This window comes from Oncorhynchus clarkii, chromosome 16, assembly GCF_045791955.1.
Source record: "Oncorhynchus clarkii lewisi isolate Uvic-CL-2024 chromosome 16, UVic_Ocla_1.0, whole genome shotgun sequence".
Lineage (NCBI taxonomy): Eukaryota > Metazoa > Chordata > Actinopteri > Salmoniformes > Salmonidae > Oncorhynchus > Oncorhynchus clarkii.
In genome coordinates this window covers 60,799,838-60,813,400 of record NC_092162.1, presented here as the reverse complement: position 1 = coordinate 60,813,400, position 13,563 = coordinate 60,799,838, and the positions used below count along the sequence as shown (strand labels likewise).

Here is a 13,563-nt window from a genome sequence, read left to right as displayed (position 1 = left end):
CAAACAAAAGACAATTACTAAATGTTATCTTGATTTAACTAGGCAAGTCAGTTAAGAACAAATTCTTATTTTCAATGACGGCCTAGGAACAGTGGGTTAACTGCCTGTTCAGGGGCAGAATGACAGATTTGTACCTTGTGAGCTCGGGGATTTGAACTTGCAACCTTACGGTTACTAGCCCAACACTCTAACCACTAGGCTACCCTGCCGCCCCAATTACGACTAAACTCGTAAATGGAATGAAATAAACTAAAACTTGTTTCTCACAAGTGTAGCATAGGTTGTGCGCTCTGCAAACAATGTGTCCACTCAGACAATGAGAACAAGAAGACTGGAATAATAATATTGAATGCGTTAAAATAATTACCTTTACCAAAGTAATAAACATTGTAGATTAGGAATTCAAATCAAATCAAATGTTATTTGTCACATACACATATTTAGCAGATGTTATTGCGGATGTAGCGAAATGCTTGTGTTCCTAGCTCCAACAGTGCAGTAATATCTAACAATTCACAACAATACACACTAATCTAAAAGTAAAATAATGGAATTAAGAAATATATAAATGTTAGGACGAGCAATGTCGGTGTGGCATTGACTAAAATACAGTAGAGTACAGTATATACATATGAAATGAGTAAAGCAGTATGTGGACGTTACTAAAGTGACCAGTGATTCCATGTCTATGTACAGGGCAGCAGCCTCTAAGGTTGAGTAACTGGGTGGTAGCCGGTAAGTGTACTGCTACTGATACATGGGACTAGAAATTGATATAGACTAACAATCAAATGCAAACAATTCACACAGTGAATGTACACAAATTGGCAGGAGATAGAGCATTCTGGAGAGAAAAGTGCATTGTACATCTGGGCGCATGGTCAATCCGACGTCTGCATTGGCCATGCAGCATTTACTGTGATATGGCCTCAGCAGATGTCAGGGCATTCATACATTCAATCTTGCGCTTCACGGAGCAGTGCAGAGCTGTTGTCAAGGAAGTCAGTTTGTGTTTATACAGGATGTACCGCCCCCACCTACCGTCAACCAATCATGTCAATGCGGAGCTATACAGAGCCCTACGCATTGTTACAACATTTGGGAGGCGCATGACGATGAGCTCGATTTGGCCTCTGCATGCCTCTGGAGGCTCCACAATTGCGTGTCCTCCATATGGAGCCTCCTACCACATTTTCAGATCAAGCATAAATTGACTTTCAGTCTAGGCCTTCGCAATAAATTAGTTTACTGAGATGGGTGCAAACATATACAGTACCAGTCAAACGTTTGGACACACCTACTCATTCCAGGGGTTTTCTTTATTTTTACTATTTTCTACATTGTAGAATAATAGTGAAGACATCAACACTATGAAATATCACATACGGAATCATGTAGTAACCAAAAAAGTGTTAAACAAACCAAAATGTATTTTATAATTTAGATTCTTCAAAGCAGCCACCCTTAGCCTTGATGACAGTTTTGCACACTTTTGGCATTCTCTCATCCAGCTTCAGCTGGAATGCTTTTCCAACAGTCTTGAAGGAGTTCCCACATATGCAGAGCACTTGTTGGCTGCTTTTCCTTCACTCTGCAGTCCAACTCATCCCAAATCATCTCAATTTGTTTGAGGTCGGGTGATTGTGGAAGCCAGGTCATCTGATGCAGCACTCCATCACGCTCCTTCTTGGTCAAATAGACCTTACACAGCCTGGAGGTGTGTTGGGTCATTGTCCTGTTGAAAAATAAATGATAGTCCCACTAAGCGCAAACCAGATGGGATGGTATATCGCTGTAGAATGCTGTGGTAGCCATGCTGGTTAAGTGTGCCTTGAATTAGAAATAAATCCCCAACAGGGTCACCAGCAAAGCACCATCAAAGCTCCTCCTCCATGCTTCACGGTGGGAACCACACATGCGGAGATCATCCGTTCACCTACTCTGCGTCTCACAAAGACACAGCAGTTGGAACCAGAAATCTCAAATTTGGACTCTTTAGACCAAAGGACAGATTTCCACCGGTCTAATGTTCATTGCTCATATTTCTTGGCCCAAGCAAGTCTCTTCTTATTATTGGTGTCCTTTAGTAGTGGTTTCTTTGCAGCAATTCGACCATGAAGTCCTGATTCACGCAGTCTCATCTGAACAGTTGATGTTGAGATGTGTCTGTTACTTGAGCCTGTTTCATCATAGCGCTTGATGGTTTTTGTGACTGCACTTGAAGAAACTTTCAAAGTTCTTGACATTTTCCGTATTGACTCACCTCCATGTCTTAAAGTAATGATGGGCTGTCATTTCTCTTTGCTTATTTGAGCTGTTCTTGCCATAATATGGACTGTGCCTTTTACCAAATAGGGGTATCTTCAGTATACCACCCCTACTTTGTCACAACACAACTGGTTGGCTCAAATGAATTTAGAAGGAAAGAAATTCCACAAATTATTTCATAGTTTTGATTCCTTTATTATTATTCTTCAATGTAGAAAATAGCATGAATAAAGAAAATCCCTTGAATTAGTAGGTGTGTCCAAACTTTTGACTGGTACTGTTTACAGTATTTTTAACGGTACCATCTGTATTTTCAAAATATCCATAGATACGGTATAAAGTCCAGATAAACTCTCCTTCTTTGTCTGGATGGATCTCTGTGTTGCTTTTCATAAAGAATAGGAAAAGCACGTGCAGAAAACAAATGATATGCAGAGGCTGCCATGCACTTCTCCCCACTCCCTCTCCAAGCTGCCTTGGGTGGGATGGGTCTGGTATGAAAACACTGAGCTTTTCAAACCTTGCTGCCCTCCCCCTGATGTCTGCCTGCCACCTTTGACCCCTTGCTTGTTCCACTTGAAGTTATTTAGGCTATAAAGCCGTGGGGTGGAGTAGCACAGGGGAGTGGAGCCACACAGGTAGTGAAAGTCCAGAACAGGCAGGAACATCTACTACGTACCTACCTACCCAGGACTTTCTCCTACCACAGAAATGGGTTCCGGGTTCTTACAAACCTCTAAGGGAGAGGTATGGATCTCTCGCTTAATACAGTAAGTAGATGGACACACACACACACAGACATATATATATATATATATATATATATATATATATATATATAATGAGCGAGAGAGATGTTAATTGATTTGGCAATGTTGACATATGTTTCCCATGCCAATAAAGCCCTTAAATTGAATTGAATTGAAATGAGAGAGAGAGAATAGGAGAGAAAGAGAGAAATGAAGAAAAGTTGAACCTGCTAGACAGCTAAACCGCCTCTAGACATAATGGCTTTGTAAAAGGCTTGTTAGGAATGTGATAGGTTAGGTTGGTTGTCCTGGATTGTACTGGTGGTGACTTCAATTAGATAGATAGGCATATTTTCCTACTGAGTTTAATCAAATGAGTGTGAGACTGACTATCCTTATTGTGGGCATGTTTTAAGAACAAAGTTGCATTTCACATGTCGAGTCATGGTGGCTGTAGTATTTTGGAGGGAATGGACTAAGCACTTTCCACTCGGCGTATTCTGTTCCATGTCAGACAGTCTTTGTGTGGTTTGAGTTGGGGCTGCGATCTTGGTAGAATAGTAATAGATGCATTTGAATGCCCTCCCCGCCTCCCTGTATTGAGCTCTTGGTCTGATGCAATCCCATGCCCATGCGTCCAATGAAAACGAATGCACTCTGTAGGTCTACGTGTATAAATGTCTGTTGCAAGTACCTGTGAACCAATCACAGTTGTTCTAATGTTGTGACATCCAGCGATCAGGTCTGGGTTGGTGTTAGATTTGCATATCCATTATGTGCATACAAATTTACACTGGCAGGTTCAAAGTACCAATGCTGTGTTCGTAACCAAGTGGGAGGTAGGAATTTACCCGTTGTGAAGTCGTAAATACCAGTTGGATGCATTCACATGCTTTGAAGTTGTTGAGAAATGCAGATTGTCTAATTGTGAACAAGTTGCTTAAACCATAAACTAAAACTACAGCTATCATGCTTGTAAACAAATGATAGTGTTCAAAACCATAAATACATTTATTAAATTATATTTTGTTGTTGCATATAACTGCCGAAAATGATGGTATTAAGATAATTACCTTAGTACAGTGGTTGCTCCACTAAAAGTTGTGTGATTATGCTGCGGGACTTAGAGGTCATTTGTGGTTTAATGCGGTACCCTGCGTCATCACTTCTTTGCTCCAGACCAGCGCAAGGGGGAGTTAGAGCACTGATTATGCTTTTGGGTCCTACTATGTCTCTGACAATGGGTGACAAAAACCTAAAAAGAAACTGATAATTGTGCACAACTTTTTTTAATTACTTGTTACACTAAGGTTTTATTTATTATTTTTATTTATTAGGATTATTTTGCTCTTACCGTAGTACTGTATGCCACTCCTGACCAGTCATTTTTTTAACTAGGCAAGTCAGTTAAGAACAAATTATTATTTTCAACGATGGCCTAGGAACAGTGGGTTAACTGATAAATATGCCCTCTGGTGGTCAAACTAGCACTAACTAGCATTAATGGTAACAGTGGTTCACACTTAAATAACGTGCCATAGAATTCTGCGGCACATTGCAAGCAGCGCCGCAGTACGCTACAACTTTTAAAGGACGAACCACTGTAGGTGACGTCAGAGGTTAGCTTGTGGGAAAGTGGGAGCTCTGGATGATAGAGGAGTCCCACTAGTAATTACCAGTTGGAGGGGCATTCAATTGGATTTTTTCCCAGTCGTATGTGGTAAATTCCCACTTGGTTATGAATGAAGCATTATACTCTCTCTGTCAAAGATGGGTCTGCTAAGAGAGCTCATCTTGCAAGATCCTTGCCATGTTTATGAGTCCATTTAGCAACGGTAGGCATTTCAGTAGTTAGTGGTAACTAAAATAAGGAGTTATACTAGTCATATAAGCAGGGTTTCATTTGTTTTATGTTGCAACTATCCAAGTGTTGATGTACTGTAACCCTGACCAACAACAGACGCAACAGTCTCCTTCCTCCCCCACCAGTGAAGACAAGCTGACTCTCAGGGGACAAAGGCTTAGCCTCAGGTCACACTTACACAACCAACCAGTGATCTTGCATTTGTCTTAGAAACCAACAACCTGTCTGTGTTAATGTGCATGGTAACTGTGATGTGAGCTTGCGTACCCTTGAGAAAGTTATTGAGAAGAGGGGAAGAAATGGAGAAAGGGGGATGGGGATTGATTCTATCACATGATTGACTTATGTGGTTTGTATAGGAAGCAGTATGCTCAGGTTAAACAATGTACTTGGAGTAAACAGAGCACTGATTAAGGGTCCATCGTAAAAAGCAACATGCGATCATTGATGACTGATTCCTTCTGACTGTTGGTTCTCTGTGTAAATCAATGTAGAAGTATAGATATGGAGGTGTTGCCATTGTCAGTGATACTGAATCACGTCAGTAATGTTTATTACAGCCCAAATCAGACAGGTATTTTTACAAAAGTGACTGTTGTGAAATGTTTTATGTTGTCCCAACATAAACAACAACATATCCCATAATGCCTTTCTGTATCTCTCCTCATGGTCCTCACACATATCAGTGTGTTCTATGCAGCGTTTTGTTGTATATGCAGTCATTTTTGTTGCTTGGTCCGAAGTCCAAAAGAACATATGCTGGTATTGTGATTAGAGGTCGACCAATGATTATTTTTCAATAACGATACCGATTATTGGAGGACCAAAAAAATCTGATACCGATTAATCGGCCAATTTATTTATTTGTAATAATGACAGTTACAACAATACTGAATGAACACTGATTTTAACTTAATATAATACATCAATAAAATCAATTTAGCCTCAAATAAATAATGAAACATGTTCAATTTGGTTTAAATAATGCAAAAACAAAGTGTTGGAGAAGAATAAAAAGTGCGTGTAAAAAAAGCTAACGTTTCAGTTCCTTGCTCAGAACATTAGAACATATGAACGCTGGTGGTTCCTTTTAACATGAGTCTTCAATATTCCCAGGTAAGAAGTTTTAGGTTGTAGTTATTATAGGAACTATAAGACTATTTCTCTCTATACCATTTGTATTTCATATACCTTTGACTATTGGATGTTCTTATAGGCACTTTAGTATTGCCAGTGTAACAGTATAGCTTCCGTCTCTCTCCTCGCCCCTACCTGGGCTCGAACCAGGAACACATCGACAACAGCCACCCTCGAAGCATCGCTCCACAAAAGCCGCGGCCCTTGCAGGGCAAGGGGAACAACTACTCCAAGTCTCAGAGCGAGTGACGATTGAAACGCTATTAGCGCGCACCCCGCTAACTTGCTAGCCATTTCACATCGGTTACACCAGCCTAATCTCGGGAGTTGATAGGCTTGAAGTCATAGACAGCTCAATGCTTGAAGCATTGTGAAGAGCTGCTGGCAAAACGCTTGAAAGTGCTGTTTGAATGAATGCTTTCGAGCCAGCTGGTGCCTACCATTGCTCAGTCAGACTGCTTTATCAAATCATAGACTTAATTATAACATAATAACACACAGAAATACGAGCCTTAGGTCATTAATATGGTCGAATCCGGAAACTATCATTTCGAAAACAAAACGTTTATTATTTCAGTGAAATACGGAACTGTTCTGTCACGTTCTGACCTTAGTTCCTTTGTTATGTCTTTGTTTTAGTATGGTCAGGGCGTGAGTTGGGTGGGTTATCTATGTTCTTTTTTCTATAATTTGGGATTGCTGTGTTTGGCCTGGTATGGTTCTCAATCAGAGGCAGCTGTCAATCGTTGTCCCTGATTAAGAATCATACTTAGGTAGCCTGGTTTCACTTTTGAGTTGTGGTTGTTTTCTTCCGTGTCAGTGCTTGTTGCCACACGGGACTGTTTCATTTATTCACGTTTATTGTTTTGTTCCAGTGTTCTGTGTGTTTTGATTAAACATTATGGACACTTACCACGCTGCGCATTGGTCCTCCGATCCTTCTCGCTACTCCTCCTCAGAAGAGGAGGACGAGATCCGTTACATGTTCGGTATTTTATCTAATGGATGGCATCCATAAGTCTAAATATTCCTGTTACATTGCACAACCTTCAATGTTATGTCATAATTCCGTAAAATTCTGGCAAATTAGTTCGCAATGAGCCAGGCGGCCCAAACTGTTGCATATACCCTGAATCTGCGTGCAATGAACACAAGAGAAGTGACACAATTTCACCTGGTTGATATTGCCTGCTAACCTTTCTTTCTTATTTCTTATGCAGGTTTAAAAATATATGCTTCTGTGTATTGATTTTAAGAAAGGCATTGATGTTTATGGTTAGGTACACGTTGGAGCAACGACAGTCCTTTTTCGCAAATGCGCACCGCATTGATTCTATGCAACGCAGCACACGCTAGATAAAACTAGTAATATCATCAACCATGTGTAGTGATTATGATTGATTGATTGTTTTTTATAAGATACGTTTAATGCTAGCTAGCAACTTACCTTGGCTTACTGCATTCGCGTAACTCCTCGTAGAGTGCAATGAGAGGCAGGTGTTTAGAGCGTTGGACTAGTTAACCGTAAGGTTGCAAGATTGAATCCCTGAGCTGACAAGGTAAAAATCTGTCGTTCTACCCCTGAACAAGGCAGTTAACCCAATGTTCCTAGGCCGTCATTGAAAATAAGAATGTGTTCTTAACTGACTTGCCTCGTTAACTAAAGTTGTAAAAATAATATATATATTTTTTTTTATAAATCGGCAAAATCGGCGTTCAAAACTACAGATTTCCGATTGTTATGAAAACTTGAAATTGCCTCCAATTAATCGGCCATTCCGATTAATCGGTCGACCTCTAATTGTGATAACAATTCTCAAACTTTGAGCTGTCATTTCAAATCTGATATTCACACATTCTGCGTTTTACAGGGATAGTTCACACCAAAAGTGTGTCAGGTTTTTTTTCATACTGCTGAAGTTAAGAGGAAGTGACATGTTTCTCTTCTGTCTCATTATTTTTCAGCGGGGGCGGAGAGGGCTCCCTGGACAGACTCCTCACCTCCGTCAGCTCTGGGCTGTCACCAAGGAAACGGACTACCAGCCAGTGCAAGTCAGAACCGCCCCTGCTGCGGACATCCAAGCGGACAATCTACACAGCCGGCCGCCCACCCTGGTATAACGAACATGGAACCCAGTCCAAAGAGGCCTTCGTCATCGGTAGGAACCCTCAGGATTATTTAATAGAATAATGCTTCGTTGTCTATTTTATGTGAGAAAATGACCTGTCTCCTGTTCCCCAAGCCCTCTAAGTCAAGACACACACATGCCATGGTGAACGTCACAGGGTTAAGATCAGCTGCAGGGCTATCCACAGCGCTCTATTCCTGATCAAATTGCTTGTGAATGAAACTGCGTATTACTGTCACAACGTCATGCACCTGAATGCTGTTCTATGATGCCGTGGGTGCCTGTGCTTTGTTTTAGAAAGCAGAGGGGATAACATCTGCTACAAGAGGAAACTTTCTTGGAAATAAGCATCAACGTGTTAACTGATAACGGTTATTGATGCCCCATCATAAGTCATTATTTGATATTTGAACACGACAGGAGGGGTTTCTACACCACTGAACAGAAATGTTTCAGATAGTGCTCTGCTGATAAAAGAGACTGGTTCAGTTACTGTAGACATTGAAAAGCTACTTTCAGTTGAACCAAGGACTTAAGTGGTCTACCTCGTTCATCTCACCGAGTTTCCATTGTGCCCTGTGTGTCCTGCAGGTCTGTGTGGGGGCAGTGCCTCAGGGAAGACCACTGTAGCCAGGAAGATCATAGAGGCTCTGGATGTCCCCTGGGTGGTCTTGCTCTCCATGGACTCCTTCTACAAGGTGTGTGTGTGTGTGCATGTGTGTGTGCTTGTGTAGGGCACTATAAAATCTAAAGAATGCAGACGAAATCACGGAATCCAGACATTAAAACGTAATTCAACCATATTCAAAAATGTATTGAACATAGTAAGGAACCAACTAAATGTTCTGAAAATTAATTAATTTGCCCAAGTTTATCATAAGACATGAATAGAATGCGTCAGTGATTCGTACGAGAATTCCCCATCTGTGTGTGTGGTGCGCGTCTGTGTATCCGTTAGCAATAATGCTCATGAAATGTCTTCTGAGAAATGGAAAGGTTTTCCCAAAAACCTTCTCAATTAAATGTTCATTACAAAGTAGACTATGCTTACCTGGCCGAATGATGTCATGGTTATTTGTATCACTCTACCACATGTACAGAAACACAGCTTAACAACAGCCTCTTGCTAGGTGCACACTGGAATTAATGGATAACTACACCCAGAATCTATACACTACCTTCAAAAGTTTGGGGTCACTTAGAAATGTCCTTGTTTTTGAAAGAAAAGCACATTTTTTGGTCCATTAAAAGAACATAAATTTAATCAAAAATACAGTGTAGACATTGTTTTTGTTGTGAACGACCACTGTAGCTGGAAACGGTATATTTTTTAAATGGAATATCTACATAGGCGTACATTATCAGCAACCATCACTCCTGTGTTCCAATGGCACGTTGTGTTAGCAAAGTTTATAATTTTAAAAGGCTAATTGATCATTAGAAAACCCTTTTGCAATTATGTAAGCACAGCTGAAAACTGTTGTTCTGATTAAAGAAACAATACAACTGGCCTTCTTTAGACTAGTTGAGTATCTGGAACATCAGAATTTGTGGGTTCGATTACAGCCTCAAAATGGCCAGAAACAAAGACCTTTCTTCTGAAACTCGTCAGTCTATTCTTGTTCTGAAAAATGAAGGCTCTTCCATTTGAGAAATTGCCAAGAAACTGAAGATCTCGTACAATGCTGTGTACTACTCCCTTCACAGAACAGCGCAAACTGGCTCTAACCAGAATAGAAAGAGGAGTGGGAGGCCCCGGTGCACAAATGAGCAAGAGGACAAGTACATTAGTGTCTAGTTTGAGAAACAGACGCCTCACAAGTCCTCAACTGGCAGCTTCATTAAATAGTACCCGCAAACACCAGTCTCAACTTCAACAGTGAAGAGGCGACTCCGGGATGCTGGCCTTCTAGGCAGAGTTGCAAAGAAAAAGCCATATCTCAGACTGGCCAATAAAAATATCAAATCAAATCAAATTTATTTATATAGCCCTTCATACATCAGCTGATATCTCAAAGTGCTGTACAGAAACCCAGCCTAAAACCCCAAACAGCAAGCAATGCAGGTGTAGAAGCACGGTGGCTAGAAATAGAAGATTAAGATGGGCAAAAGAACACAGACACTGGACAGAGGAACTCTGCCTAGAAGGCCAGCATCCCGGAGTTGCCTCTTAAACTAAGGACCCTGGGACTAAACACCTCCCTCTGCAACTGGATCCTGGACTTCCTGACAGGCCGCCCCCGGTGGTAAGGGTAGGCAACAAAACATCTGCCACCCTGATCCTCAACACGGGGGCCCCTCAGGGGTACGTGCTTAGTCCCCAAGCACGACTCCAACACCATAATTAAGTTTGCTGACCACACAACAGTCTGATCACCGACAATGACAATGATGAGACAGCCTTTATGGAGGAGGTCAGTGACCTGTTAGTTTGGTGCCAGGACAACAACCTCTCCCTCAATGTGAGCAAGACAAAGGAGCTGATCGTGGAATACAGGAAAAGGAGGGCCGAACACGCCCCCTTTCACATCGACGGGGCTGTAGTGTAGTAGGTTGAGAGTTTTAAGTTCCTTGATGTCCACATCACCAACAAACTATCATGGTCTAAACACACCAAGACTGCCGTGAAGAGGGCACGACAAAACATATTTCCCATCAGGAGACAGAAGATTTGGCATGGGTCCCCAGATCCTTAAAAAGTTATACAGCTGCACCATCGAGAGCATCCTGACGGGTTGCATCACCACCTAGTATGGCAACTGCTCGGCCTCCGACCGCAAGGCACCACAGAGGCTAGTGCGTATGGCTCAGTACATCTATGGGGCCAAGCTTCCCGCCGTCCAGCACCTATATACTAGGTGGTGTCAGAGGAAGGCCCAAAAAAGGAGGAAGGCCCAGTCACCCAAGTCATAGACTGTTCTCTCTGCTACCGCACGACAAGTCTAGGTCTGCTACCGAGCGCAAAGTCTAGGTCCAAAAGGCTCCTTAACAGCTTATATCCCCAAGCCATAAGACTCTGAACAGTTCATCAAATGGCTACCCAGACTATTTACATTGACAAAAAAAAAATACAAAATCAATAATAATTTTACATTGACTCCTCTTTGTTTTTACACTGCTGTTATTCACTGTTTTATCTATGCGTAGTCACTTTACCCCTACCTATGTGTGCAAATTACCTCGACCTACCTGTACCCCCACACATTGACTCAGAACCGGTTCCTCCTGTATATAGTCTTGTTATTGTTATTTTATTGTGTTACTTTTTATTTCATTTTTTACTTTAGTTTACTTAGTAAATATTTTCTTGAACTGCATTGGTGGTTATGGATCGTAGGTAAGCATTTCACAGTAAGGTTGTATTCAGCGCATGTGACAAATACTATTTTATTTTATTTGACAATAACAACATAATAACAACATATTTAACAGCACAATAACAGCACAATAACAACACAGCAGCACTCATGCACTGTACAGCTTCCCTCTCACTCCCCTCAAAATCTGAATGAGATCTGGAGATGGTTTTCTACAGTGTTTTAATACCATGTAATCCCATTCTCTCGATCTCGCTCTACTCCCCCTCTCTATCGCTCACTATCTCTCTACCCTGAGTGACCGGCTTTTGAAGAGATGGAAAGATCCCTGAGGGGATAAGAGGGTAGATGTAAAATGAGAGAGGGGGAAAAGAAGCAACATTTGGGTGAGCGGGGGTGAAGACCAGGAGAACGATATTGGCCAAGCAACCATCATTAGAAGAGTCATCAGCTTCCCCTTACCGTGTTATGTAACAGAGTGACAGCCTGACTTTACTGCAGCTCTACCTGCTTTACTGTAGGTCACCAGCTTTACTGCAGCTCTACTAGCTTTACTGTAGGTCACCAGCTTTACTGCAGCTCTACCTGCTTTACTGTAGGTCACCAGCTTCACTGCAGCTCTACCTGCTTTGCTGTAGGTCACCAGCTTTACTGCAGCTCTACTAGCTTTACTGTAGGTCACCAGCTTTACTGCAGCTCTACCTGCTTTACTGTAGGTCACCAGCTTCACTGCAGCTCTACCTGCTTTGCTGTAGGTCACCAGCTTTACTGCAGCTCTACTAGCTTTACTCTAGGTCACCAGCTTTACTGTAGGTTACCAGCTTTACCAGCCACCTTTGGATCTTAACTAATGCCACTTTAAGATACCAAATACCAGTTGTGAGTTAACCAAACACCATTTCCATGTAGAACATCAGCAGCAGTGGTAGTTGCCATTCATCACAGATCTAGGTTCAGTTTACCCTAACCCAAATCTAAACCTTAACCATTAGGGGGATTTCAAAAAGTAGTGACCAAGTTACAGTGATCTGGGGAAACTTCTAACCCCTGCTCACTCCATATGAATGGATATCCACTGTGAGATATCACACCTCTCATTCTGGCTTCCCAGGCCAATCTTGGTTCTGGAGAAGCCCTGGAGTGGCTGGATTTCTATGACACTGTTACTTATAAAGTGCTTATGATGGAGCCACGAGAGGAGGGGGTAGGAGAATTCCAAATACCAGGGCTCGAATTTGAAAGGGCTGGCTACGGTCCAGTGCAATGTGCATGCGCTTGCACACACACACACACACACACACACACACACACACACACACACCTTCTGGCACAGTCCTCACAGGAGGGACACAGCATTCTCGTCTCCCCTAAATTTAGTGAAGCTTAGTTGAGAGGCACTCCGATAGGGTGAGTGTGTGGACATGGACGTCCACGTGCACATGACTGTGTACCTGTGTTATCTTCATGCTTCCATCCACTGATTTTTCAGGGATGTCCTTCTGCTTGTGAAACGGCCCTGATTTAAAGTTGTTTTAATATTCATCCAATGTTGTGTGTAGGTTCTGACTCCTGAGCAGCAGGTCACGGCAGCCAGTAATGACTACAACTTTGACCACCCGGATGCCTTTGACTTTGGCCTGCTGGCACACACACTGAGGAAACTCAAACTGGGCAAGAGTGTAAAGATCCCTGTGTATGACTTCACCACACACGGACGCCAGAAGGACTGGGTGAGAACACACACACACACACACACACACACACACACACAGAGAAATTCCTCCCCCCCACATTGCAGTGTTTTCTTGGTCTAGATATTGGGGTAGGGTTATTGCAGTGTAATCTTGGTCTAGATATTGGGGTAGGGTTATTGCAGTGTAATCTTGGTCTAGATATTGGGGTAAGGTTATTGCAGTGTAATCTTGGTCTAGATATTGGGGTAGGGTTATTGCAGTGTTATCTTGGTCTAGATATTGGGGTAGGGTTATTGCAGTGTATTCTTGGTCTAGATATTGGGGTAGGGTTATTGCAGTGTAATCTTGGTCTAGATATTGGGGTAGGGTTATTGCAGTGTTATCTTGGTCTAGATATTGGGGTAG

At 42.0% G+C, this 13,563-nt stretch overlaps 1 protein-coding gene across 3 annotated transcripts in view; it reads left to right on the top strand.

The window, feature by feature from the left end:
- LOC139368871 (uridine-cytidine kinase 1-like 1b) overlaps positions 1-13,563 on the top strand; it is a 56,796-nt gene that overhangs the window by 23,942 nt on the left and 19,291 nt on the right. For all 3 annotated transcript variants that reach the window (XM_071108317.1, XM_071108315.1, XM_071108316.1), the window contains exons 2-4: positions 7,984-8,177; positions 8,739-8,845; positions 13,024-13,194. In XM_071108317.1, coding sequence (XP_070964418.1) covers positions 7,984-8,177; positions 8,739-8,845; positions 13,024-13,194 — 472 coding nt within the window. The remainder of the gene's footprint in view (positions 1-7,983; positions 8,178-8,738; positions 8,846-13,023; positions 13,195-13,563) is intronic.